We start from the raw sequence: 27,521 nt of genomic DNA, 5'->3' as shown, positions 1-27,521 counted from the left end.
TAGGCGAAATCGGCCGTTTACTGTAGTCGTCAAGTGGTGCCGCCTCTGTCATTTCCTCCTCCGAGAGTGAGTGACACGTTCCGCTTGCGTTCTTGTCTGGCGCTGAGCCGTGCTCTCTCAAGGACTGCAGAAGATAGCGTCAACCTTTCCTTCCCAAATGAACCACTTAGTAGTCATTTGCCTCTGAGTTCGAGAAACGGCGGTACTGCGCGACTGTGATTCGGAGGACGGAGGCGAATAATCGAAAACACCTTTATTCTCCCTTCACTCAGAGATATATTATCAGATAACAGCTTAGCAAACTAGAAGCGGAAGTAGTCTGAAATCGCATTGTAGACCCCGAAGCTCCGTACCAATTGTGTCGAAATCACTGGTCACACTTGAACGCCAGCTTATCTGCTTTATCGCTGCTCCAACTCTTCAGCATATTTGATCTAGAAGAGGTCTTCGAATTTTACTGTCCACACACGCGCTGAGCCTTTTTCTGTTCTCCCTCTTATCTAAAACGCGCGCTTCGACTTGGCTTTCTTGACTAAAGCCCCGATGCCTTCGGAAAAGTACCGCCATCCTTTGATCAACGCCGCTTCTCTCTCTCCTGTATCTCCGATTGGACGATGATAAAGCGCGCTTTCACTTCTTTATATATATTTTTTCCCTCCTCAGAGCCATGCCGAAAGTCACTGTGCGCAACCGCCGCCGCCGGCGGGGGCGGCGGCGTGCGCCCGCCCTGAAAGTTTCAACGGGAGCTTTTGAGGGGCGCCACCGTCGACTTGCTTTCGCAAGCAACAAGTAAAGAGAAAAACAAGCATTTTAGGAGAGGAGACGGTGGAGGAGAGAGTAGATGGCGGTACTTTTCCGATATAGGGTATTTATTCGTGACAAGTGGCAGCGGAAGTTGATGTTCGGCAGGCTGAAAGTGAACGTCGCAGCAGGGACACGGTAGTGCAAGGCGATGAAGGCTCGGGTGGAAAACGGTGTGGTATACTCGCCTTTTCCGGGTGTCGAGGTGCCCTCCTGTTCGGTATACACGGTCATCAAAGATGCGCTTACGAAATGCCCTGAGCGAGTGGCTGTGGTGAGTGTGCTTTACGTTCTTAAGCGGTCGTAGGGAACACCGCTGATGTTGCCCAGCTCTTTAACCCCATAGAGCCCAACGCATAATTTTTGATACGCTGAAGTTAATGCCTAAAAACTCTTATTTAAAGCCTGAAAACAATCATGACATTTTACTAGCGTTTTTGATATATTGAAGGAAGTTTTCAGATCTGGATACTTCAGGAAAATAGCAACTAATTAGGCAATGATCCTATTGATTATTTTTATTCAGTACTCATTTCACTGTTCGCGATGTGCCAATATAGTCTCCGTGGCCAGAAATAAATGTTTAAAAACTAATTTTTATTTTCTTTGAAATGTAATTGTGCTCGGACTTTGTGAGGGTAACCAAGTTTTTCGAAGCCGCTATTGAATTGTTTACTTTGCGCGCGATGAGCCAGGCGCCAGGTATCACCGATACTTGGCTTCATGGCTAGGAAATATTTTGCTTTACAGGGGTCTTAGCATATTACGGCAGGAAGTCCTTTTCATATTATACATGTATTTGCCAGGTACCGAGGGAATACGCGAGCGCGTGGCCGGCGTCCCGCGCGGCGCTAGCTGGCGGCGAGATTTTTAAACGCGGCGCATGCGCATAGAGTCGCAAGGGCGGTGCGTGCCCCGCTTCGTCTGCTACTTCTCCGCCCCTGCGCTCGACAAGCGCTGGAGAGCGTATCTGTTTTTCCGCGGTGGGATTTATCTAGCTGCCACTCTGGCCTGCTGCTCATCGGGTAATCAGCAAACAGAAAAAAAATAAAGTTTTGTTTGTCGTTACAGTCTCTTGCGAGATTTAACTCGACTCGGTTCGTGTTCTTTGAAGCAGCGTCCACAGAAGCTTCATAGCTAGGATATTTGGGACATCGATTTGACGTGCAGCTTTATGAAAATTATTCTGTTGCACCCACACGTGCGCGTAATGACGTAAGGTGTGCATATAATGACACATGAAAGTAAACGTGAAGGAGAAAATTTATTGATTATATTTTTGCGATAGAGGGTATATGGGGACAGAACTAGTCACACGACTTTGGGCCCCAGTCCACGCTGTGAAGGCGGTTGACCAACGAAGCTGTGGTATTACATAACCCGTTTTACCAATGTAACGTAGCCTTGAAAGTTTGAGCAATGCACTACATGAAATGATTGACAGCAGGACAATTAAATGCACTGTAACTGAACGGCACAGTGCTACCTAGCCTGAGCACGACGCCGTTGTGCAAATTGACGTTGCTGTTCCCGTCACCGTCCAACGTGTTCACGCTGCTCTTCGGGAGTCCTAAATATGATTGGCCTTCCCATAGCGCTACCACAACACATGAACTCAGTTGCTAGGCAGATTCTTCTTTTAGGTTATGAAACTGCAGTGAGGCACTAGCTCAGTGCTTCATATGCTGCAGTTGTCGCTTCCCAGCAACTACTTACGCAACCACAATCCTTTACAGGGAAATGCAAGCCGCGAACGCCACGAGCTTCGCATTGTTAGAATGCGCCGTACCATCTATCATGTGGTTTTGACACTTGTTTCGTGCTTTTCTTTATTCAAACGAATACTTGGGTGTATGTCTTGCATGCCTAATTGCAATTTAGATAGGCACTTTTCCTTCAATTCGTGTAATGGTTTTTTGTCAATGGTTCTGTCGACGGAGACGAAGAAATCTCGGGATCCGAGTCGTATGCAGCTTCGCTGTGAAAACATTCAAGTTGCCATTGTTGGCTGCCGTAGCAACATGTAATGGAGGCAGTTGAGAAGCCCCAGGGGAATCACGCGTCTTTACCAAAAACTGGACTGCGTTCCTACAGCTCGAGGCTTTCTCAATCGTTGACCGGTTTTGAGCTGTTAAGGTGAATAGCAGCGCCCCGACAGTAAAATGTACGACCAATGCATCAACGTGAGTTTCAGTTGATAGCGCTGAGCTTTCTTCACCGCACGCCTTTTTCTCGCTTATAAAAACGCCCGGAGAACTTTCTAAAATTGAGCAAGGGCCTCCATCGGTTGGCGCCGTAAAGGCTGATTCACACTACGCTAAAGTCTAATTCACACTATGCCGACACGGCACCGATAATGGTCTGCCGACTGTTGGCGACAGCAATTTCCTTCCCTTAATCCGTTGCCGACAGCGTTTTGCGTCCTGTAAACTGCTCGCGTCATCAGTCGGCAGACCAAAATCGTTGTCATGTCGGCGTATTGTGGATCAACCCTTACACGACAACGATTTTGGTCTGCCGACTGATGACGACAGCAGTTTACAGGACGCAAAACGCTGTCAGCAACAGTCGGCAGACCAAAATCTGTGCCATGTCGGCGTAGTGTGAATCAGCGTTAACAGTCTGGCTTTCAAACATGTTTCCAACGAAGTAATTCCGTTGCCGTAATGGCCTGTGTCCATCAGAAATGTCGCCCGTACCGCTGTTTGGGTCACCATGACGTCACAAGTCGGCACACAGTTCGTGATAACTCGTCTTTCAGAGATTACATATCACTATCACAAAGCCCTCCGCGCTCAGTCTAGACGTAAGGCTCACCGTTAGCAGAAATTTATCAGCCACACCTAGATAAACGCCCCTGAAATCAATGCATTCATAGTCGCTGGCTGGGAGCCCGTCTGGTCTTACGCTGGTGCGGCGCGCACTTATGAAGTCTCGCTGTAATAGTTTTGTTCTAATTTTCTATATTTGTGACACAAGAGGAAAAAATATCTACGTTAAGACAACAAACAGCAATCATGCGAAGCTAGTTTTAAAACGGGCTGAAATAAAAAAAATATTAAATATGGTGTTTTACGTGCCAAAACGACGATCTGATTGTGGGGCACGCCGTAGTGGGCAACTACAGAATAATTTAGACCACCTGGGGTTCTTTAACGTACACCTAAATCTAAGTGCACGGCTGCTTTCGCGTTTCGCCGCCATCGAAATGCGGCCGCCGTGGCCGGGATTGATCCCTCGACCTCGTGCTTAGCAGCCCAACACCATAGCCACTAAGCAACCAAGGCGGGTAATGGGCTCATACAACGTCGTTATGGCATATCGGCCATGCGCTTGCCCAGCAAAAAAAAAAAAAGGACGCCTGCTGTGGCCTAGCAGCTATGGTTTTGCGCTGCTAAGCACGAGGTCGCGGGATCGAATACCGGCCACGGCGGGAGCGAAATGCATTGGCGGCACGTTAAAGAAGCCCTCGTGGCCAAAATTATTCCGGTGTCTCCCACTATGGCATGCCTTTTAATTAAAACGTGACTTTGGCACCTAAAGCTCTAGAAATGAAATAAAAAAAAAGAAACGAAGGAATACTTTTTTTGTGTGTGTGTGTTGCTGACAACATATAGTTGGTTTTAAAAGGCTTCACTTGTTGTATTGTCATGCGCATGATTACGGGAGACGCTGAATGTTGAGAAAACTGTTCCAGGTTACGACATACGAGGGCGTTGTGAATAAGCATTAAAAATGTTGATACCAGCACTAGTGGCACAAAAAGTGTAATCGGGTGATAGGGACACAGAAGCAATCTACTTATTATGAATACTCATTTTCATCATAACAACAAACGTGCTAATGTCACACAAACTTGGGTTCCTATAAGCCTTAACGAATAATTTGTCCCATCTACTTTAGGCTAAACTTTTCTTCGGTTCGAAGACACCTCAGTAAGGTGAATATATAGTCTTTTACGGAGCAGCGAGTCCTTTCTGAGCGTGTAATTGTAAAAAGAAGGCACCAGGAGGGTGAAATTGATGACGACCAAGATATTTTTAATAGTTCACCATTACTATTCCCCGGTGCCGCACAGTTTCTTGGTTGGTGAAAACATTTTCCTATGTTTCCCGCTTTTCTCCTGTCACGTACCAAATCCCGCCACTAATTGCAACACTGGCAACGTTCCGTCATTATACAGAAATGCGTGGTGTCTTTTATTGCGAGTATGTTGCAATTGGGTCCACAACGCGAAGTAGTAACAGGACGACAGCAGAGAGGGGCAAGCGCTACTGCACTGTCTAACGTTTTGTTGTTAATACTTAGCGCTATAAGAACGCTTCACACGATTGAGGACTCAAAGGGACTGACAACCGATATTTATGGACCCAGTTTTTCATGGCGCAACGAAAAGCTCACCCTCGGTAGTGTTTACATCTGCAGCGGTTACTTCCAAAAGTGCGTGGGTATTTTGTAAGCAGAATTTTTCGATCTGAGCAGCCTCTAAAAAATAAGTCCCTCCTCCAGCAATGTTGGGAAGTGATAGCGATGCCGATAGCCCGCCTCGCAAATTGTGAAAGCCGTCCATTGTCCTGCTTTCACTGGAGGAAGTGCAACTCCACCTATATTGTCAATTTCGAGCCACTTTTAAAGGTAAATAGACTGGTACAATAAGTTTGCGTTGCTGTACCGACCTTTCTTATAGCTGCACCGCGTTTTTTTCCAAGTACATGCCTATACGTCACGAAGTCATTGAAAACGAAGGCGAAGGCAGCGCCACTTTTCTACTCACTACAAACGAAGGCTTATCTGCACATTGTAAGTTAGAAAAAAACTTATTATAGAAAGATTGTTAGTGCATTTCCATAATAATAAAAAGACCAGAAACAGCATACACTGGTACAAGGTCCCGTGGTAGACCTCTTAAATAGGTTCATGTTTTCGCCACATGGGGCGCCAAAGGTCATTTTTCACGACTTTTAGTGAAGAAATAAAACATAAATCCACGTTTAATGAGAAAAACAGGGCAGGTTCTACCGAATACGAAAGACGATCTTTCCATCCGCGGGGTTATCTCAATTCATGTTCTCAGCGGTTGTCTCTCCCTTTAACCCTGAAAGTGTAGGAGTGGGGTATAAGATTAATATTCAATAGCCTGGAATTGGAAAAAGAATACATAATCCCCACTAAGCCACTAGACTTTGGGCAGGAGCGTGTTTATCTAGGTCAATTACACACAGGGGACCATGAGCGCGGGAAGAGAATTTACAGATGAATAAAAATGGGTTGGAGTGCATACGGCAGGCATTGCAATATCCCGACTGGGACCTTACCACTGTCGTTGAAACGAAAAGTGTACATGTATTGCTTTCTACCGGTGCTAATATATGGGGCAGAGACTTGAAGGTTAATAAAGAAGCTCGATAACATGTTAAGGACCGCACAAAGGACGATAAACGAAAAATGTTACGCCTAACGTTAAGAGACAGGAAGAGAGCGGTGTGGATCAGACAGCAAATGGGGATAACCAATATACTAGTTGACATTAAGAGGAAAAATGGAGCTGTGTAGGCCATGTAATGTGGTGGATGGATAACCGGTGGACCATTAGAGTTACAGAATGGATACCAAGAAAAGGGAAGCGTACTCTAGGACGGCAGAAAACTAGGTCGGCTGATCAAGTGAGGAAGTTTGCAGGCGCAAGTTGGAATCAGCTAGCGCAGGACAGAGGTAATTGGAGATCACAGGGAGACGCCGTCGTCCTGCAGTGGACATAAATATAGGCTGATGATGATAATTACATATATGAACATGACTTCGCGCTATAGACCCTTGCAACAAAATGGACTACCAACTAGTTCACTCTAGCACCATTTTATTGCGAAGGGTGTTTCTTACGAGGCTTCATACCATAGGTGTATAGGTATAGGTAAAGCGTAGATCGGTAGGTTCTCTCTTTAAAAAAAAATACAATCCTGGGTTTCAACCTCAGTCTCTAAGATCGACAGTCGTGTGGCCTAGCCACCAGGTCACTATTTTTTATTAGTATTGCTCGCTTCTCTGCAGGATGCATCCTTAGCCCACGCGAAGGTTTCACAATTCTGTCAGGCACACAAGTGGCCGCAAGGCGGTGTGCCTTTCTAGTACTGGTTTTGCTGTAGCATTTCGATGGTGGCGAAAGGCAGAAACACCCGTGTGCTTAGATTTAGATGCACGTTAAAGAACCCCACGTGGTCCAAATTATTCCGGTGTCCCCCACCACGACGTGACTCACAATCAGATAGTGGTTTTGGCGCATGAAGCCCCATAATCTAAGCTAATCTAATAGCTATGCGCTTCCTACAAATGCTATGCAGCAATGTGCAGGACAGTATGAAATGGAACATAATTTTCACACGATTCTTCTTCTTTGGTGGCAACGCCAACCAGTTACATGAAACGACTGGAGAGCGCGTCACATCGCAAAACCACGTCTGAGAGTGCGTGCGCGCGGGTAGGCTTCCATTAGAGCGCATGAAGGCAACGCGCTAGCAATCAACCTTACCACTGTCTTCGCCTGCATCACGCTTCACAGCCCCCCAGTCACTAATAAAAGCGAGGGCTTGCTAGTTTCTCTCACTCTTTCTGAGCGCCTATCGCTTAGAACCGCCGTCTTTTCCTGCACCAGGCCTTCATCCGAATATACCCACATGCCCTACTCCTTTTCTCGTAGTACTTAGCGCCACATAGACGCTGTGCGACATTGTAGCATTTTTGCGGGTCCATTCAGGTCACAAATATACAGGTATGTCGTTTTCTTGCAGGAGTAAACCATATCACTACGGCCGTTTCCATCATTGTATTGTCACAGTCTTGCTGCTGCCGTTGTTAACGCGGTCCCGCCACATACGCATGCATGCAACTGGTGACCATACAAAAACGTCTTGGTCCTTCTCGTAACGTTTCGAAGAACCCGAAACAATCGTGAATAACCAGCTACCTGCACAATACTGCGCATAACCTCTGTTACATGGAGTCTACGTCAATTTTTATAAATATTTCCTCTCACACTTCTTTTACGCCGATTGGCATTGCTAAAAGAAACGTATCGTTCATAGGAATTACCGCACACCGAAGTCAGTTGTATAAAAAAATTATAGGACGCTTAAGCTTCGCCTTTAAGAGTGGAACGCGATAGCGTTATCGGCCCCGTTCGCATCAAATTTTTCTTCATGAATAGGATTCACTGCAGCACAAGCACAGAACGCGGGAAAGCCAGCTTAAAAAGACCAAGCATACGCCGATCCCTTTGAAGGCCACTTCACTTTTAAACAAAAATGCATTGCTGGGAAGACATTTTTCCAGGTGCAATATGAGTCGTATTATATTCAAATGCGAAGGCCCTACGACCTTTTTAATTATTTTATAATTCTTTGCTATTTCCCCGATGGGAAGCGCCATCTGGATATTATTTTCGCAAGTAATCTACTCGAGCGCGCCGCTGTTGGTATGGTAGAAATGCTGAAAAAGGGGTTTGATTTTGATTCTCCTCGTAACGGAATTATGTTTTCTCGTACATTAAAATTACAATTCGACGCCACCATGTCCGTAGGTTGTGGTTAAGTCGTAGTTTACCGTTATTCTGGTGATTTCACAGTGAGAAATCCAATTTTTGTTCACTGACACAATGCGCCACGCGGAGGGCCTGCAAGGTCAGGGTGGTTGGGGATGATTCTCTCCGCCACGGACGGCGACGCCAGATTTTCTCCGACACGGGGCCCTTAACGTTATCGCGTTAAAAGTAGCGACATCTGCCAGTCGCAGCGCTTCAGTATAGTAGGTGCCGACTAGTGTGAAGTGGTCACACAGAAAGACCAATAAAATAGATTTGTTTTAGTTCAGCATAACCTTTGTGCGGGCGCTCAGCAGCCGCGCAACTATTTTTGTACATGGAGGTAATTTCACGAGACTTGAATGCAACCAGTTACTCCGAAAAGCGTTACTATAGGATCTGATCAACACATTGTTATGCATGGAGAGGGACAAAGTAGACTATATGCAATGTATTTACAACAGCAGGTTAGCTAGAATTTAAGATCGAAACCAGCTGTAGCTGTAGGATTGAAGTTTGTGTCTTGTGCCCAAAGCTCAGATGCCATTCTTAGTCTTCTTTTCCGCCTGGCTCTTACACGGCCAGTCTCTTGTACGGCTATTTTGTCCCAACAATGTAGTACTAGGAGGCTGCGTGCGGACTTGAGTTTGGTTTAAGTCTGTGCGCAGCCTCATCGACATTTTTCCATACGCATGTAAAGACATTTGTCACTGTAGCGTGACCTGACAGAGGAAACAATATCCTCTCAAGACAATTTGAGGCCGAGCAATAGGCTATTGTAATTTCACTATCACAAAAAAACAGTCGGAGGATGCTTACGAGTGTGCAACGCGAATGTCTGAGCATTAGATATAGTGCTAGCTAGGCGTTTTCGCTTCAGATTACGAGCTTGCCATATCGCTTGGGTGTCTGAAGGACCTGCTTCCGTCAGCGTTCTTGCTTAATGCACTACGCTCGAGTGCTCGCCGGCTCTCTGAGCGCACACTGCCGCAGCTTGGCGCCTATGTTCCCGTAAACTCCATCTCGTTGACGTGTGGTGAAGGCCAACGCCCCCGGCGCCGCCGCTTCACGAAGGGAAAGTGCAGGCGCGACGGCGCCACGCCAAGACTTTCACGATACTGCGAGTGCAATCGGTGTGTTGCCGCCGCCCGTGATACGTAGGATGCCTAGATAATAAGCCAGGCTTTCGCGCCGCTGTTCCCAAAACAATATTGCACAATGAATAAAAGTGGAAACAGAAGAATGGGCGATTAAGAGAGCCCTGGGCCCTCAAAAATATAGGGCAATAATTCATACCAGCCAAAGCAAGCGCGAACCCTAGCTCACCGAGAAACGCTAAGGGTCCATGGGCACCCGTCGCAACCGAGCACTTAGGGCAGCCAAATGTTTATATACAGTGTATGAGTTTTATTTGGTGAGAGGTATTTGGAAAGTTGAATTGATTGTAGTGCATTGGCTGAACGTGATACTGCAATATTTACTGCCTTTTCTTCGACTTAGCAAATTTCCTTAGTTTCGTTTTCTTCCATTTTCTCATATGTACTTCGGCTATGGGGCAAAATCGGCTATGGGGAATTGCAGTAACGTGACATTTTGACATGCCGTTTGACGGCGACCAATATCTTGCTTTCACGGTACGGTCACACGTTTCACGTTGGTAGAAGTATAAATACGAGAAAGATAACAAGATTTATTTTTTCCTCCACGGGATGAATGACCGTATTCCCCGAGTTCTCTTCTTCATATGGTGCTCCTCTAAAATGATTCAGTTATCGAAGTGAGCAGTATCACTTGAATTTTAACTATATTACAAAGATTAGTATTTACTATATCTTGAATGAACGTTCTATGAACGACAATTCCTGCTGGTTTATCACTTCCCGATTTAGCAGCAAAATCTGTTGGAAGACTTACGCAGCAGTTAAACAACTGATATTAGCTTACATCAAGGAATGACATGGAACAGCAAAAAAGACAGAAAAAAAGAAAGAAAAAACCGCGGGGTGGGGTGGGTTGTGCAGCAGGTAGAGATAATCTCTTGCTACAAAACTGGCTGGTATCGCGTAAAGTGCGACTTGTAAGACACAACGGTGTTTTTCGGCAGCACTTTCGATGCTTCTGCGGAATCATGTGAACTGAAATAAAGTTTTTTGTTTGCATCCGCAGGTTGACGAGGATGCCAGGCTTACAGGCGGCCAGCTCTTTGTTCGGATGAAGCGCTACGCTGCCGGCTTCCAGAAGCATGGCGTATTGGCGGGAGACAAAATTTGCATCCACTTGCGGAACAGCGTGGAAGGCTTTGCCGCCATGTTTGGCTGCGTCTTCGCAGGGGCCACGCTCGTCCTTGCCAAGCCTTCTCTCACTGAAAGTATGGCTTTGGAATATGAATAGGAAGAACGCACTTGGTTTAGGATCACTGCGGGCTTGTACCACGTAGCATGTACCATGTGCACGCACGCATTACATACGTGTGTAGTTTGAAGGCCACATGCGACGAATGCAAAGATCTGTGGTACGTTTTGCGATTGTGCGTTTGTGCAGAGTCGTGCATCCCTGTGCATTTTCTTTAATACTACAATTTGGATTATGACCTTCGGATATTTTTCACGCTGAAAGAAAAGTACTTTTCACCGACAGTCATTACAGGTTAGAAAAGGGAATAAACATGCATATCCAACGCAGTGTCGGCATCTAAATGACGGGAAGCTTGGGTGAGTTAGTGATATAGCAGCAGTAACGCATGACTCTAGCACAGATTCGTCACCTGTACCTGTTAGCTGTCGGCGTCAATAAGACGACGGCAATGATTGAGGCTTGTCGAGGTAATAACGCTTCTTATAACTTGTGTACATGATGATAAGTGACATATTTAAATATATTTAAGGCTACATACCTCTTTTGTGACGATGGAATATTGATCCAGTGGCCCATCCGTGGTGCAGGAGTTGTCTGTTGCGGTAGATTTATAGGGGCACATACAGAGTTATCCAAGTTGTCTACACCAGACCACCAAGCAGCAAGTTGCCTCTTTGGTTAAATATTCATTGACCCTAATTGGCGTTTCGGTAACACAGCAGCCAGCACATGCACAATGGCTAAAGGTTTGATATACAGGGTGTTCATTTTCAAGTTTTGCGGATTTTTTTACGAATGACAGGTAGCATAATTCTTATCATTGAGATGGGTTATTCGATGAGGCGGACATTAGTAGGACGAGAAATCGAAACACGTATTCAACTAATGAACAAAAATTCGCTTATTAACTTAGTTAATTACTTTACGACACATATTGCAAATTTACGAGTTGTCGCGGGTGAGCTTGTCACGCGTGTCCACTTGAAATGAATTTCCAGAATGACACCAGTTTGAAGATAAGCGCCATCAAAGTCGCCGTAAAAATGCAGGGTTGTTCGACTTACTTTTTTAACAAAATCCTGTTTTATACATTGTAGCACAAAAGTAACTAGAACGCCCATCTATTTCGTACCACACTTTGGGAAATATCTCGAAGCTGGTGTCATCCTGGAAATGCATTTCAAGTGGATGCGTCTTGCGAGTTCGCCGGCTACAATTCGTAAATTGCAATATGTGTCGTACAGTAATTAAGAAGTTGATTAGTTGAGTATGTATTTCCATTTCTCGTGCTGCTAATGTCTGCCTGTTCGAATAACCTAGCTCAACTATAGGAATTAAGCTACCTGCCAAAGGCAATGTTTAAAAATTCCCTAAAGCTTAATTTTGAGCGCCCGGTATAATCCGTAAATATATACATCCAAGATGCGACGACGAACGGCAAACTCCACCAGGATGGGAAGAAAGCTTCGTTTAAAGTATTTACGGTTTCACTGCAACTGAACAGTGGTGCTCGCACCGTATTTTTTATATAGAGAAAAAAACAAAAGAGACAGGAAAGGACTGGAGGTTATCCAGATGCGAGTTTGCTGTTTTCTATCCTGCACTGGGGTGGGCAGGGGAAACAGGCGTTGGAAAGAGAAAAAAGAGAGAAAGAAAGGCGTTCCATTTACAGGCGTTCGCACAGGCGTAGTCCGTAATTGTAGTGAGTGTTCAGGTTTCATAGCAGGCTAGTTTGTGCGTTAGTTTTGGAAGCTCGGTTTATACAAGGCGAATCTATGCAGACGATATATAATAATTTCTGGTTACTATGGACACCGCATATGTTCCTTTATGTCTACTCTATACGTGCTTCACAAACTCCATCAGCAGTGCAGAATATACAGGTATAAAACAACCTTAAAATTTTATCCTCGCATCTGGCCATCAAGTTCAGTTTTACTGCGCTTTGATCTACACATCTAGAAGGATCATGTCACAGCACAGGAATGAACTAAGTGCAAATAGCTACTCTTATCTGCATGCAGAGATGACCGCAGCGCTAAACATTTTAACAATGCATACGCGTAAAACGAAGCATTTTGTCGGATAAAGCCATGCCAAGGGGTGCCAACGCGACCCTTTGTAATCTTATAACTTTGTAGGCTTCCATGAATTCACATGTTGTTTTGCCACGATTTCTGCTCGCAAAGTTCCTTGTGTTTAATTTTTGCTTTGAAATTGTCGTAGGCAGACACAACTTTTACAATGAAGAGGTAAGTGCGCTAGTGTGGCTTTGGTCGCCTTCGATTTCTGCTCTCTCAGCATATCGTCGAGGTGTCGGCCCCATGTGCAATTTTTCACACCTTACTAAAATGGGGTAAGCATCATCAACACACTGTGCAAAGTTACACCGATGATTGGTCTTATTCTTTTCAGTGGTGCGCTGCATCGTGCTTGGCCTGCCGCCACAAACTACTCAAATAGTTAGTCGCGGCGAAACTAATATCCAGTCAGGCGTTGCTATAGACGCCGCTCTGTCTGCCTGGTCACAGTAAAGAAACAAACAAAAATTTCATGCAAATATATCAAGTTCGTTTGAAGTCTCGTTCCATTAATTCTGACAAGAAATGACGCATGTGTCGTCTTTATGACGAAAACACATTAAAGAAGTTCTGGGGTTTTACGTGTTAATGAAAACACATAAAACAAACTGTCCGTTGCGGGTTATTGTATTGGAAGGTCGAACATATAGAAGGAGCCTCGGGAAGTTTTTCAAGAACTACCTCAATATTTCACCCACTTAGCTATTAACCTAACATGTCATAACCTGTCGACGGGGTGCACAGAGCGTTGTCCCATGAAAAGGCTGAGGCAGAAGAAATATCATTATCATCATCATCATCAGCCTATATTTATGTCCACTGCAGGACGAAGGCCTCTCCCTGCGATCTCCAATTACCCCTGTCTTGCGCTAGCGTATTCCAACTTGCGCCTGCGAATTTCCTAACCTCATCATCCCACCTGACTTTCTGCCGTCCTCGACTGCGCTTCCCTTCTCTTGGTATCCATTCTGTAACCCTAATGGTCCACCGGTTATCCATCCTACGCATTACATGGCCTGCCCAGCTCCATTTCTTCCGCTTAATGTCAACTAGAATATCGTCTACCCCCGTTTGTTCTCTGATCCACACCGCTCTCTTCCTGTCTCTTAACGTTACTCCTAAGATTTTTCGTTCCATTGCTCTTTGTGCGGTCCTTAACTTGTTCTCGAGCTTCTTTGTTAACCTCCAAGTTTCTGCCCCGTATGTTAGCACCGGTAGAATAAAATGATTGTACACTTTTCTTTTCAACGACAGTGGTAAGCTCCCAGTCAGGATTTGGCAATGCCTGCCGTATGCACTCCAACCTAATTTTATTCTTCTGTAAATTTCTTTCTCATGATCAGGGTCCCCTGTGAGTAATTGACCTAGATAAACATATTCCTTTACAGATTCTAGAGGCTGACTGGCGATCCTGAATTCTTGTTCGCTTGCCAGGCTATTGAACATTATCTTTGTCTTCTGCATATTCATCTTCAACCCAATTCTTGCCCTTTCTCGATGAAGGTCCTCAATCATTTGTTGTAATTCCTCTCCATTGTTGCTGAATAGGACAATATCATCTGCAAACCGAAGGTTGCTGAGATATTCGCCATCGATCCTCACTCCTAATTCTTCCCAGTCTAAGAGCTTGAATACTTCTTCTAAGCATGCAGTGAATAGCATTGGAGAGATTGTGTCTCCTTGCCTGACCCCTTTCTTGATAGGTATCTTTCTACTTTTCTTGTGGAGAACCAAGGTAGCTGTGGAATCCTTGTAGATATTTGCCAAGATATTCACGTATGCCTCCTCCACTCCTTGATTACGCAATGCGTCTATGACTGCTGATATCTCTACTGAATCGAATGCCTTTTCATAATCTATGAAAGCCATATAGAGAGGTTGATTGTACTCCGCAGATTTCTCGATTACCTGATTGATGGCATGGATATGGTCCATCGTAGAATATCCCTTCCTGAAGCCAGCCTGTTCTCTTGGTTGACTGAAGTCAAGTGTTGTCCTGATTCTATTGGAAATTATCTTCGTGAATATTTTATACAATACTGAAAGCAAGCTAATGGGTCTGTAATTCTTCAATTCTTTAACGTCTCCCTTCTTATGGATAAGTATAATGTTGGCGTTCTTCCAGCTCTCTGGTACACTTGAAGTTGTGAGGCATTTCGTATAAAGGCCGCAAGCTTTTCAAGCATGATATCTCCTCCATCTTTGATTAAATCTACTGTTATTCCATCTTCTCCAGGCGCTTTTCCCCTGGTCATGTCTTCCAAGGCCCTTCTAACTTCATCGCTAGTTATAGAGGGAGCTTCTGTATCCGGTTCATCACTATTTCGAATGGAAGAAGCTTGGCTGTTTTGGCTACTATACAGGTCAGTATAGAATTCTTCTGCTGCTTTTACTATGTCATCGAAATTGCTGATGATATTACCATGCTTATCTTTCAGTGCATACATCTTGCCTTGTCCTATGCCTAGTTTTCTTCTTACTGATTTCATACTGCGTCCATATTTTACGGCTTCCTCAATTTTTCCCACGTTATAATTTCGAATATCCCTTACTTTCTTCTTGTTGATCAGTTTTGACAGTTCAGCGAATTCTATCTGATCTCTTGAGTTGGACACTTTCATGTTTTGTCGTTTCTTTATTAGGTCCTTTGTTTCTTGGGAGAGCTTCCCTACAGGTTTCTTTCTACAGAAGAAATATAACTTGCATCGAATAACGCCATGGCACTTAGCAGTTTATGGTAAATGTGCTAACTGCGTTCCACAACACAAAACAGTAGAACTACTGCCAACAAGTGTCATGGTAAGACTACACGTGAAATCATGGAAGCAAATGCGATTATAAGATTACACATCATGTGCATTTGCGCCCTCCTCCCTGCCCCTTTGGTTGCACCACCGGGAAGGAAATACTTACCTGCGCATGTGTAGTTCGTAGGCTTAGCCAGGCATGGGAGCGGCCAGCTTGTCTTACTTATGGAGTACAAATAACGCCCGAAGGACTCCGACCCGTTCGTCTCTGTTTTCTGTCATGCCCTTCTTTCTTTCGCGCTTCAACTCTCCTCGGATCATGTAATTAATTACACGCTTATATCCTTCATAACAACCTTACTAAGAACCACTTTTTTTCTGTGAACCGAAAGTTCGCCAAGGGCAGGCATAAAGCTTAACTGTACTGCATACAGCAATCTGGACTAACATGTCCTTTATGTGTTGAAGGTCTTCGCTAAAAACCAGCATACAAACAATGAGGAAGCCGTCAACAAATCGAAGCCATCAGTTGAAGAAATCAATGGCTTCACTGAGCACTTCATTTCCGGCTTATCCTATCACATCTACTAAAACCCCACCGACTGCGCAAAATACTTGAGCTTTCGTTCTGGTCACACATGCACTCAACTACACAAAATTTCTCTGTCGTGATATTACGGGCAAGGCGAACAAAGCAGACTTGCTTCACCCCAATGCACCTCTAGGAAGAGATATGAACCATTGAAAAGTGCTTAATGAAAAATGAAAATCCTGAGCTCTACTTTTTTCAGGAGGATTGCGCTGAAAGTAAACAATAAGTAACTACTACCAGTAAAGGGAAAGAGCGCCTCTAGGACGCAGATTTCAAGGAAGGAGGAAGGAAAATAAGAGGTGAAAGGCAGAGAGGTCAACCAGGTTAAGTGTCCGGTTGGCTGCCCTGCACAGTGGGATGGGGTAAGGGTAGAAAATATTAGAAAACAAAAGAAGATTAAAACAAACAAAAAAAAACGCCTAAGTCCGCACATTCTATAGTTTTTCACTAAGTCCTGTTTCTTTTAAAAAGCGTGCTAGCGCTTTTAAAGCAGTTCGTTCGGACGTCGGCTGGGACCAGGGACCGAGAATTCTGGCTTCCGTATGAGGACGGCTGCCTATCTTGTCGAGCGTGGTGCTGAGGACTTCCTTTGTGCACTAAAACGACGGCAATCACGCAGAAGATGTGCTATCGTCTCTTTGCACCCGCAAGTTTCACAATCTGGACTTGTGGCCATTCCGATAAGGCAGGCGTACGCGTTGGTAATAGCTACTCAAAGTCTTAGGTGACAAATGAGTTACCTCCCGTCGTGGTAAGCCATGTGGAAGGCGGAGCTTCAGATTACGTTCCATGGAACGGAGGCGCTGGTTTTTAAAGTACGTCGAATTCCACCGGGCTAACGTAAGCTCGCCAGCAAGCGCGCGGAGCTTTCCTGCTGCGTCTGTTCTGGAGATAGGGATAGCGACGCAATCAGCACTGATAAGGGGTGCTGTTATCCCCTACGTTGCAGACACTAGCGAGGAACTAGCTCGTATCTTCAGCAAACGTGATTTACAAATTGCGTACGTCCCGACAAGTAAGCTTCGAACCACCCTTTCTACATTTGAAGCACGCACGCAATGAATCGCCCCTGCTGAGCACGTGATCATGCAAGACTATAGGCAAAAAGTAAATTTGGAAGGGACATAGATAGTGGCTACAGAGCGACATTTACCTTCAAAACTATCATAGAGCCATTCGTAGTTGTGACAGCCCATCTTCACGTAAAAAGGTGCGAAATGTGAATGACAAATATGCTAAATCGATTGAAAAGACATATAGTGCCATTCTGAATGCTACTGCCATTTCGTATGCAATCCATGACTTTACCCATTTTTTGTATTTGGTTGGAACTGAAGTTTCGACTAAGCAAAACGTGTCTATATTGTAAATGCGCCACAGCCTGCCTAGTGAGAGCTACGAGCGCTTTCGAATGTTCAAGTTCTTGAAAAACAACCTTTCAGTGACGCTAGCTTTCTGCTCTCAAACAGCGCGACCTAATGTGCACTTTTTTTAAACAGGAGAGCTGCAGTATCTTATCAGCGACAGCGACTGCACACATGTCCTTACAGACAGCAAGTTTGCAGCGAAAATGAAAAGCGCAACCTCATCATTGTGTATAAAGGTACAGTCAATCTTGTGTATCTCATGAATTTAATCAGGGTAAAGAATGTTGGTACTATAAATAATATACAGAATTTTATTCAACATAGAATGGTTTGAGAAACGCTGGACGTATATTTCACGCAAAAGAGATACACGCAGTTATTGAACATAAAACGCGTACGAGACCTATCTAGGTATGCAGCGATATTTTTTTCAGCTACCTAGAGTCCTTGGAACGGCGCGTGTCGATATAGAAACTTGTTTTCGGCGTGACATGAACCGAAAGTAAGTAGCTTTCCTTAGCTATAGCGCCGCGCCACGGCGCTATAGCTAAGATTCAGTCAGCTAGTCATACGTTCCTCCCACTCCCAGTCTTCCCCGCGTATTAGCCCCGAGAACGACCTACAGGGACGCTTCGAGCACCGCTCTCGTGACATCATGGCACGGACTCGCGCCTGTCGTCTGCTGCCGTTCGGGTGCTGTACGGGCGCCTTCTGCAGTGTTTCCGTTTGTTCGCTGTCGTTCCCTGTGCTTGTATACTTATGACGGTCATCCCGAATACATTCTTACGACGTCTTCATTCGCACAAACTTATTCAAAGAGCCTATTTCCTAGACGACAATTTATTTCTCAAGGGAAACGCTGCAGTGCCAGCCGAAGGAGCTCAGACCAGCCCATTGCGTGTTTTTCATGCGGGGATCTTGCCTTTGCAGATTGAGGGACTAATAAAAAGCACACAACGCAGGTGACTAATAAAAGCATAAGCGCATTAATCTAGCACATAAAAATCCAGTTAGGATACCATACCTGCTGTGGTGCGACGAGCATGTCACTATGTCTGCTACATATGACTGCTACATTTACCTTGATTTTAACCCGTTAAAACGCGTTTGCTTATGACGAGTAGCTCATGGTATAGTATAAAATTTGTCATTTCTTCACGGAAACGCTTGGCAGTAACACGAGGACCTGACAGTGCAGTTTATATTCAACCAGCACCACTTGTTCCTTTAAATGCTTCTCAAAATTAGGCCGTTCCCCGCCGGTTAATTTCAAGTGGCGGTAATTTGAAGTAAAGCTAATTGAAGATTACAGCTATTTGCAGAATACGAAAAGGAATGTGACAATATTTATTCATTGTTCCGCGCTACACGTTCATCTCACTTGTGCAATTTACTGCTGCTTGTTTCTTGAGGAACAGACATCACGAATCTGTTTGGCGAACTGACGCAGGCCCCTAGGCCCAAATTTTTTAGTGAAATATATGCCTTTTTGACCATATGGCTGCAGCTAGAAAGAAGCGGAAGCCTCATTCATTAGCAGTATGAGGCTTATTGCAGATATCATTATTGCCCTGTGGAGGTCAAAAATCAAGTGAATTCATTTGAGGTTTGTGGTGTCTTCTCTATGAGGCGGGTATGTGAGGTTCTCTTTTATGTACTCACGAAGCGAATAGTTCTCAGTTTGTGTAGTTGGACAACGCAGGATCGAGACATGGTGAGGCAGAAGGCGCTTGAATTTTCCTCTTCAGTGCAGCCTTGGCTGCGCTGTATAGCCTTGAGTATACCTTAGGCATTGCAACAGGCGCTTAATTAAAACAGCTTCATGGTTTCAATTCGAAGTTTTAGGGGAGTGATGGGCTTCGCGAATAATGCATGCCTCGCCATAACCACAGTCGGTAGATTTAGTTGTGTAAGGGCTGTGCGATGATGTCGATAAAGGCAACTGAGGGTCACTATGAAACATTTTCTCGCGTGCAATTGATATTCTCTCGATCTTAACCACGAAACTGTTCTTTCAGGTGATTGCTATTATGGTATTCGTGAAGTATAGACATACTATACGCGACGCGCCGTCGTGTTAACAGCCATGAGCAATGCGTTTTTAGGGTGCCCATTGCATGTTCGAAGAACGGTGAAAGTATTAGCAAACGTTTTCATGCAAAATGCGTGCCTGACTCTTCCTTTTACGCATTAATAAAGTAGCCATATTTGACTAGAACAACTCACCATAGTAATAAGAATCATCATAAAAGATTTGTTCTGCAGTTTCCTTCGCATTTATAATATTGACATCAAATACTAATACCAAGATTTTCTTCCCTGTAAAATGCAATGTCTCTCATAGCTAAGCACTACGAGAATCTTAAGTGTTTTGCGGAGCATCATACACAACTCGTGTGTTGAAATTGCAGACATTCTTTTTACGCACTGTTTATGGACAGACACTGCGCATATAAGCACTGCAAAACCAATAGACGCCTTCAATGATACATAGCTTGCGATATCCACGCCGCAAATTTTCACGACTCGCGGTTCTGAAGAAGAAACTGCCGTTCAGGCATGACAGTAAAAGGAAGCCGACATATCCTTCAATAAGTACGGCTCGAGCCACCAATACCCCAAGCATGCACGAAGAGAACGCGCACGCGCAGCAGCCGAGCGAGCGTCGTCCTGGCCGTGACGTCACTCGTAGAGGGCGCCACTTGAACTTCTCGCCGCTAATGGCCTCAGTCAAGGCGTCGTCGGTATCCGCAAGGTTTCGATTCGTGAGCTCCCGAGCCGCCGCGCGTGCCGCATCACTGCCGGTGGATGTGACGAACGTGTCTTTTTTGTTTCGGATTTTGCTCTCGTTATTCGTTAGTATTCGCAGCGTCTCCGGGGAGACCCGACCGTTAATATAGTTGCGTATCTCCGTTTCCGAGTCGCTGATGAATACTAAATTAAATGTATGAGATAATGAAACTTAAAGCAAGGGCAAGTAAATGCGTGTGAACGCTCCACATGATGCTCATTTACTCGGTAGTTAAGTCAGTTCGCAAGGCTATGGTGATTACAAATTAACAAAGGCCAAGGTATTCCTCTATTTCTAGAGAGATTTTGGAAACTAGGAACTAGCAGGTGAATCTTGTAGCATGCAGGATCGAAGGAATCCAGGGTTGAGTTAGGAACAAATAAAAAAAAAAACTTTAGAACACAAACATTCGGCATGCATAAAAGTGAATACTGATACCAGTGTTAGTTGCCACTGGTGGTGGTACAATAACAGGATAAGAAACAACTCAGTCATCCCAGGCAAGAAAAGCCGTAATACCAAAACTACAGGTTGTATAAATCTCAAACCCATAAAATTACGTCAAATTCTTGAAATATCAAAACTTCTTGAAAAACTGCAAAATCAGTGATATTCGAAACAACAAATTTGTAGATAATGACACACACTTTGTTGTCTTTTTCCGGTATCTTCTTCTTACCGGCCAAGCTATCGCTCGGCGTAAGACGCGCCTGCATGTTGTCAGCTAGAACATCGTCAAATATTGTCATCGATTCTATATTGTGCCTGTGTTGTAACCAAACCTTGTATTCAGGTTGCACGCGCGACGCGAATAGCGTACTTTCTAGGATGTATGCGAGTACCAGCAATTACCTTGGAGCCTTCGACTAGATGGAGAGAGAAACCTGCTTTAATAATATGCGGGAGATGTTAGCCTACCTGTTCGCCTGATATGCTGCTCCAGGTGCTGGGTGATGGGTATGATACATACAGTGATGAACACTTAACAGCACACAAAGTAACACCCACACGTATATATATATATATATATATATATATATATACAGGGTGTTTCAGCGAACACTTTCAAAATTTATTTATAGTTGCCTGTGGCAGACAGCACAATTCCAGTTCATGCGCTAGTGTACTCGAGGAGGCGGACATTACTTGCACAAAAATTGAAATGCACAACTGAATAGTTAACAGAAATTCAGTAATACAATTTTTAACTAATTACCCGATGGCCCATATTGCAATTGACGAATTGTAGCCATGGAGTTCGCAAGGCGGATCCACTTGGAACGAATTCTCGGGATTACACCAGTTTCGAGATATTAATTCCCGAACTTTGCGGAAAAATGCATAGGCATTCCAGTTAATTTTGTGCTTGAATGCAAAAAGCGGCGTTTTCTTAAGAACCTATCTGGAACGCCAATGCATTTTCCCGCAAAATTAGGGAATTAATATCTGGACACTGGTGTCATTCGTTCCAAGTGCCGAGTATCCGCCTTGCGAACTCCATGGCTACAATTTGTAAATTGCAACATGGGCCATGAGGTAATTACACAAAAACTTAATTAGTGAATTTCTGTTAATTATTCGATTGTCCATTTTAATTTCTTCTGCAAGTAATGTCCGCCTCTTCGAGTAGACCAGCTCATGAACTAGAATTGTGCTATTTGCCACAGGCAACCTTTAAGAATTTTTGAAAGTGTTCGCTAAAGCACCCTCTATATATACACTGTAGACATATTTACAAAGTTTCGTTAAAGCTCGTGGCCCAGAAGAGCGTCAGCAGCGCTTTATTGGCGCGTAACGCACAGGTGTTGCGTTGCCATGCACCGAGAATGTGCCGCAGTTCCGAGCTCGAGACCCGGTGTAGTGCCGCGTTCAAAGACTGTCTCTCTGGCGCATAGCGGCAGCAGTCGCACGGAACGTGTTGCAGGTCATCAGGGGCGTTGCATTCAATGTATGTTGGGGGGTCCGTCAGTTGCATCTTGCACTTGAAGGAATTATGCTAGGCGTCAGTCTGATGCGGCAGTGGCGCGCCGACGCGGGGGGGGGGGGGGGGGGCGGGGAATTCGGGGGTTGTAACCCCCCCCCCCCCTGAGGCCGACTTAACCCCCCCCCCCTTTTGTTTAACCCCTTTTCTTTCCTTACGCAGTTGAGTACTGCAACTAAGATGTAAGACGCGCAATCGTTTGCACACTCGCAAAAAGCGCAATTTTTTGACAATTTCCCGTGAATAAATCGAAATGAGTGCTGTTTAGATGGTATTGGCAAACTGTCAACCCCCCCCCCCCCCCCCCCTGGCAGAGATCCTGGGTGCGCTACTGTGATGCGGTGTAGGCATGATTGCTCTCGTCTACTGAAGCGTCGTGGCATTTAAAAGTCACACCATGGGTCTATTTTGTAGAGGGGTCCGTACTGGTGGCTTTCATCTGTCTAAAGGGTTCGCTAGAGACGTAAAGATTATGCTGATACCAGTATCGCCGCGTCTTTTCTGGACCAGTTCTCTCGAAGTGTTGTGCCCAGCTTTCGCAGCACGGTCTGACTGGACGTTTCCTTCTATTACGCAGTGGCTGGTAGCCACTAAAACGCAACGCTGTGATGCAGTTCACAGGCTTTATTGCATAGGGGTGTGATGTATAGTACGAGTTGTCCCTGCTTGCGTGGTGACTTGAGGGACGGCAGGGCCGCTCTTGAGCCGGTGAAGATGGCCAAAGACTGAGTTGTCTGGTCTATGATATAATTTAAAGCTGCCCGCAGTGCAGCTAATTAGGTGGCTGCAGCTTAAGTGCTGTGACTGATAGTGGCAGAGATGGTAACACTCGCCGACAAAATCCAAACACCAATGGCAGATGATGCAGGCGTAGCATATATAGCCATCAGCGTAAATATGACGGTGAGCCCGGAACCTGGTATCGACTTCGTCTTGACGAGAAAAATGTGTCAGGGCTGGAACGGGTGTATTTCTCTTGCTCTTGATCCCAGACATGAAAGTGACGAAGGGATTTTACACGGTCGCTCCGTCGGAATAGATGCGCTTTGATAAAGCAACGGGAGCATGCTCCGTACGACAGGACCGCTGTCTGAAGCAAGCGGATGACCCGTAACTTTGATAACAAAGCGCATGTGGACTCGGAGGAACTCCTGCTGCAGAAGCACTGGAGCCGATAAACAGCTGCTTTCTGCAAGGGTTCATGCAATTCAGATTTTCGACGATTGCCGCCTGTGCTCGTCCCTGTCGTCATGCTTGACGGTTGCTTTTTTTTCTAGGCACTCACTGGCGCACAAGCAAACGCTCTGAGTGTGTACTGCGGCCTACCGATAAACACAACAGTCAAGCATAACGATAGGGAAGAGCACAGTCGGCAATCGTTGAAAATCTGATCAGCGGGTCAAACGCGTCGGCTTTTATACCTGACTCATCGATTTAAGGTTCCAGAGTAATCGGTGGTGCCCACCTGCCTTCCAGAAAGTACTACACAATTCGCGTCGCGCATACAATCAGATTACACAAGGTTCTGTGACAACAGACAACGGAAATCGATAACATTCGAGAAACGTCCGATACATGCAGGTGCGTCCTGCGCCGAGCCGTAACGTTTAACATTTGTTTGGCGGTGAAAAGCGGTCACCGCCGAAAAATAAACAAGCACACGTGTCAGTATGTTCAAACGAGTAATGCTTTGCATTTGTTTGCTTTTAGCTGCATGGCAGCACAATACAGTACATTTCACAATCTTTTGCATAATAATAAATATGATAGGTCTGCTGCGAAATTAATGAATTTGACTTAGTTTTCCTCACTCCGCGAGAGCCAAGGCAACTTTTTCAAATTGCAGTAATATCGCTATCTGCCTAATTATTAGGGGCGAATCACCTTAGGGCCGAGCCTTCTTCCTCCCATGTCTGGATTGCATGGAGTCCGCTAGGGGTGCTGCGGTGCACAAGGGCCATATAAGCGCTGTATAAACTGTACACATGTACAGTATATATATATATATATATATATATATATATATATATATATATATATATACATACATATACATGGTGCCCCAGCTATCTTTAGCCAGGGTTTAAAATACTCCGATGCGACCAAATGCATGTTTCTTACGATCGTATGGAGTGAGTCAGACTATTTTTTGTGTTCCGATTAAATATTTAATTATTCAAGATTAATTAATTACTTCCGAAGCAACAAAGTTAGGCAAGTAATTCCTATAGAAAAGAAGTAGACGGGTCTGTCAAACGCCCAAATAAAAAAGTTTCTAACTTTCTATCTATTCATAATTGGTGTTTTCCAGATTACGGCAGATGCCCGCGAAATATAAAAAAAACACGTGACATACGCACTTGCGCGCCGCGATTGCAGTGCTCTCAAACTTCGCGCGTACGAACGAACATCGCATTTAGCCGAGTGTACCGCCGCTTAAAAGCGAAAGGGCTCTGAAGCAGGAGGTGGTCGTGCGATCGAACTCATCAACCGCTATCACTCGCGCTGCATAAAGCGATTGACAGACGCGGCAGTTCCGCAAATTGACAGAGTCGTCTGTCGGCTGTTGAAGCGAAGTTATTGCGACTGCGATGCCTTATTCACAGGAACAAAAAGCAGACATGGTTCTTGCGCTAGGCGCTGCAGGAGGACAAAGACGGCAGGCTGCAAGAATATTTCGCAGCTGACACCCTGGCACGCGACCTAGCCCGATGACCTTAGTGAATAATTATGAGTCATTGAAGCTCAACGGCTGCTTTGTAAGGAGGCGCAAAGACCTTCACCAATAAGTGACGAGCTGCGCTCCAATGTGTTGGCGTATATGGCGACGAATCCACACGCTAGCACACGTAGCGTGAGCGCGGACACTGCAGTGTCCAAATCAACTGTATGGAGGATTTTGCAAGCAGCTGGACGGCACCCCTATCATCTGCAGTTGCATCAATGCCTGGGGATCTTCAAACAGACTCGACCCAGGGATCTTCAAAACAGACTCGACTTCGCGAATTGGATTTTGATTCAAGTGGAACAGGACAGTTACTTTCTAGGCAAGGCACTCTGGACTGACGAGGCCACCTTTTCCCGAAATTCTCAAGTAAATGTCCACAATACACACTACTAGGAGTGACCAAAATCCATACTGGCTCGGAAAATCCCGCCACCAATATCAATGGTCTTTTAGTGTTTGGTGTGGCGTACATGACAGCAAAATCATTGGCCCACTATTTTTCAACAACACACTGACCGGCCGGAGGTACGTAAGTGAGATTCTTAAAGGGCCTGTTGAAGACTTCCGCTGCGACATGCCGCTGGCTCGGCTTGGCGCGATGTGGCATGACGGGGCGCCAGCCCACTGCTCTAGCGAAGCACGCGCATGGCTTGATCTGAACTTCCCAGGGCAGTGGATTGGGAGAAACGGGCCCGTTCAGTGGCCGGCAAGGTCGCCCGACCTTAACTCTTTGGATTTTTCTTGTGGGACTTCATTAAGGATCGCGGATACAACACGGAAATGACGACTCCAGAAGACTTACAGGAGAGGATAACTGAAGTATGCCACGGCATTTCACCGATCGTACTCAAAGCAGCGACAGCAAACTTGCTAAAAAGGTCCCAGTGTTGTATCGCAACACAAGGTGACCTCTTCGAGTACGTGTTGTGAAAGACCATGTCGCCAAATAAACATAACATCAATCAAAAATCAGTCTATGGCCATTAATGTGTCCGTTATTCCGCCATTGTCAGTGTTTTGAAAAAGTTTTCGTTTTCGGGCATATTTATTGTGCTTACAGCTGTCGCGAAATGGCGCAACCGTTCCTTACGGCAGCGCAAACGATTCTCGCTGCGTCTGCAGTGCTTACCGCAATCATGAACCGCCGCGAGGGAAGCAACATCGCTGGCGTAAATCACACAACCAACGTCTTCGCCTTTGACCTATCGTCTATTAAGTGGCGGTACACCCGGCTAAATGCGATGTTCGTTCATACGCGCGAAGTTTGAGACACTGCAATCACGGCGCGCAAGCGCGTATGTCACGTGGTTTTCTTTTGTATTTCGCGGGCATCTGCAGTAATCTGGAAAACGCCAATTATGAATACAGAAAGTTAGAAACTTTGTAATTGGGCGTTTGACAGACCAATCTACTTCTTTTACTTCTAATTACTTGCCTAACTTTGTTGCTTCGGAAGTTAATTAATTATTATTGACTAGTTAACCAATTAATCGGAACACAAAAAATAGGCTGACTCACTCAATACAATGGTAAGAAAAATGCATTTGGTCGCATCGTCTTAGGGCGCATCGGAGTATTTTTAAACCCTGGCTAAAGATAGCTGGGGTACCCTGTATATACGCATATATATATATATATATATATATATATATATATATATATATATATATATATGTATATATGTGTGTGTACAAACACATACACACACACACACAAATACACACAAACATTGGTGGATTGTGCGGGGTAATCTCAGTATATCATCCTGGAATTTCGATCCCGTAGCCTACCATCTACCATGCCCCAAGACGCCTCCGAGCAAACGCCTCATGCCACACCCACTACGTGTCCCGGGGTACCTCGACACCGCGACCCTCCGATCTACACAGGAGCGGACGACACTGACGTGGACGAATGGCTGACGGCGTATGACAGGGTAAGCGTCCATAACAAGTGGGACGAAGCGGACAAACTGCGCCATGTTCTGTTCTACCTTGCTGGTGTGGCCAGCCTGTGGTATAACAACCATGAAGCAGAGTTCGAGACATGGTCCGAATTTAAGACTTCCTTCGCCGATGTATTTGGTCGCCCTGCTGTTTGCAAGATGCGTGCCGAGCAGCGTTTGCGAGAACGAGCTCAACAGCCAGGTGAAACATTCACCAGCTACATTGAAGACGTCCTCGACCTGTGCCGGAAAGTCAATTCGACTACGGCGGAGTCTGATCGACTCCTAAACATACTGAAGGGCATTGAGGACGACGCCTTTAACATGTTGCTGGCCAAAAATCCTCGCTCTGTGGCCGAAATTATCCTGCTGTGCCAGAGCTATGAAGAACTCCGCAGGCAGCGATCACTTACCCGTCGATCTCTACGGGACGAACACCTCGCTGGTTTGGCTGCCATGTCCGACCAGACAGCTTTGCTCGCAGAGATGAAGGCGTTCGTCCGCGAGGAAGTTCCAGGCAACTCTCGTTGATGTATTTTGCACAGCCGCAGCCGGTACAC

General features: G+C 45.3%; 1 protein-coding gene across 1 annotated transcript in view; it reads left to right on the top strand.

Moving 5' to 3' along the window:
* The first annotated feature begins 700 nt into the window (after positions 1-700).
* The window catches only part of LOC119450781 (uncharacterized), a 72,712-nt gene continuing 45,891 nt past the window's right edge, over positions 701-27,521 (top strand). The window contains exons 1-3 of the mRNA XM_037714285.2: positions 701-1,075; positions 10,541-10,742; positions 17,649-17,752. Of these exons, the coding sequence (XP_037570213.1) occupies positions 953-1,075; positions 10,541-10,742; positions 17,649-17,752 (429 nt within the window). The 5' untranslated portion in view covers positions 701-952. The remainder of the gene's footprint in view (positions 1,076-10,540; positions 10,743-17,648; positions 17,753-27,521) is intronic.

This window comes from Dermacentor silvarum, chromosome 4 (genome assembly GCF_013339745.2).
Source record: "Dermacentor silvarum isolate Dsil-2018 chromosome 4, BIME_Dsil_1.4, whole genome shotgun sequence".
In the NCBI taxonomy this organism is placed as follows: domain Eukaryota; kingdom Metazoa; phylum Arthropoda; class Arachnida; order Ixodida; family Ixodidae; genus Dermacentor; species Dermacentor silvarum.
The sequence above is the reverse complement of the archived record's forward strand: the minus strand, read 5'-3'. Positions and strand labels throughout refer to the sequence as shown.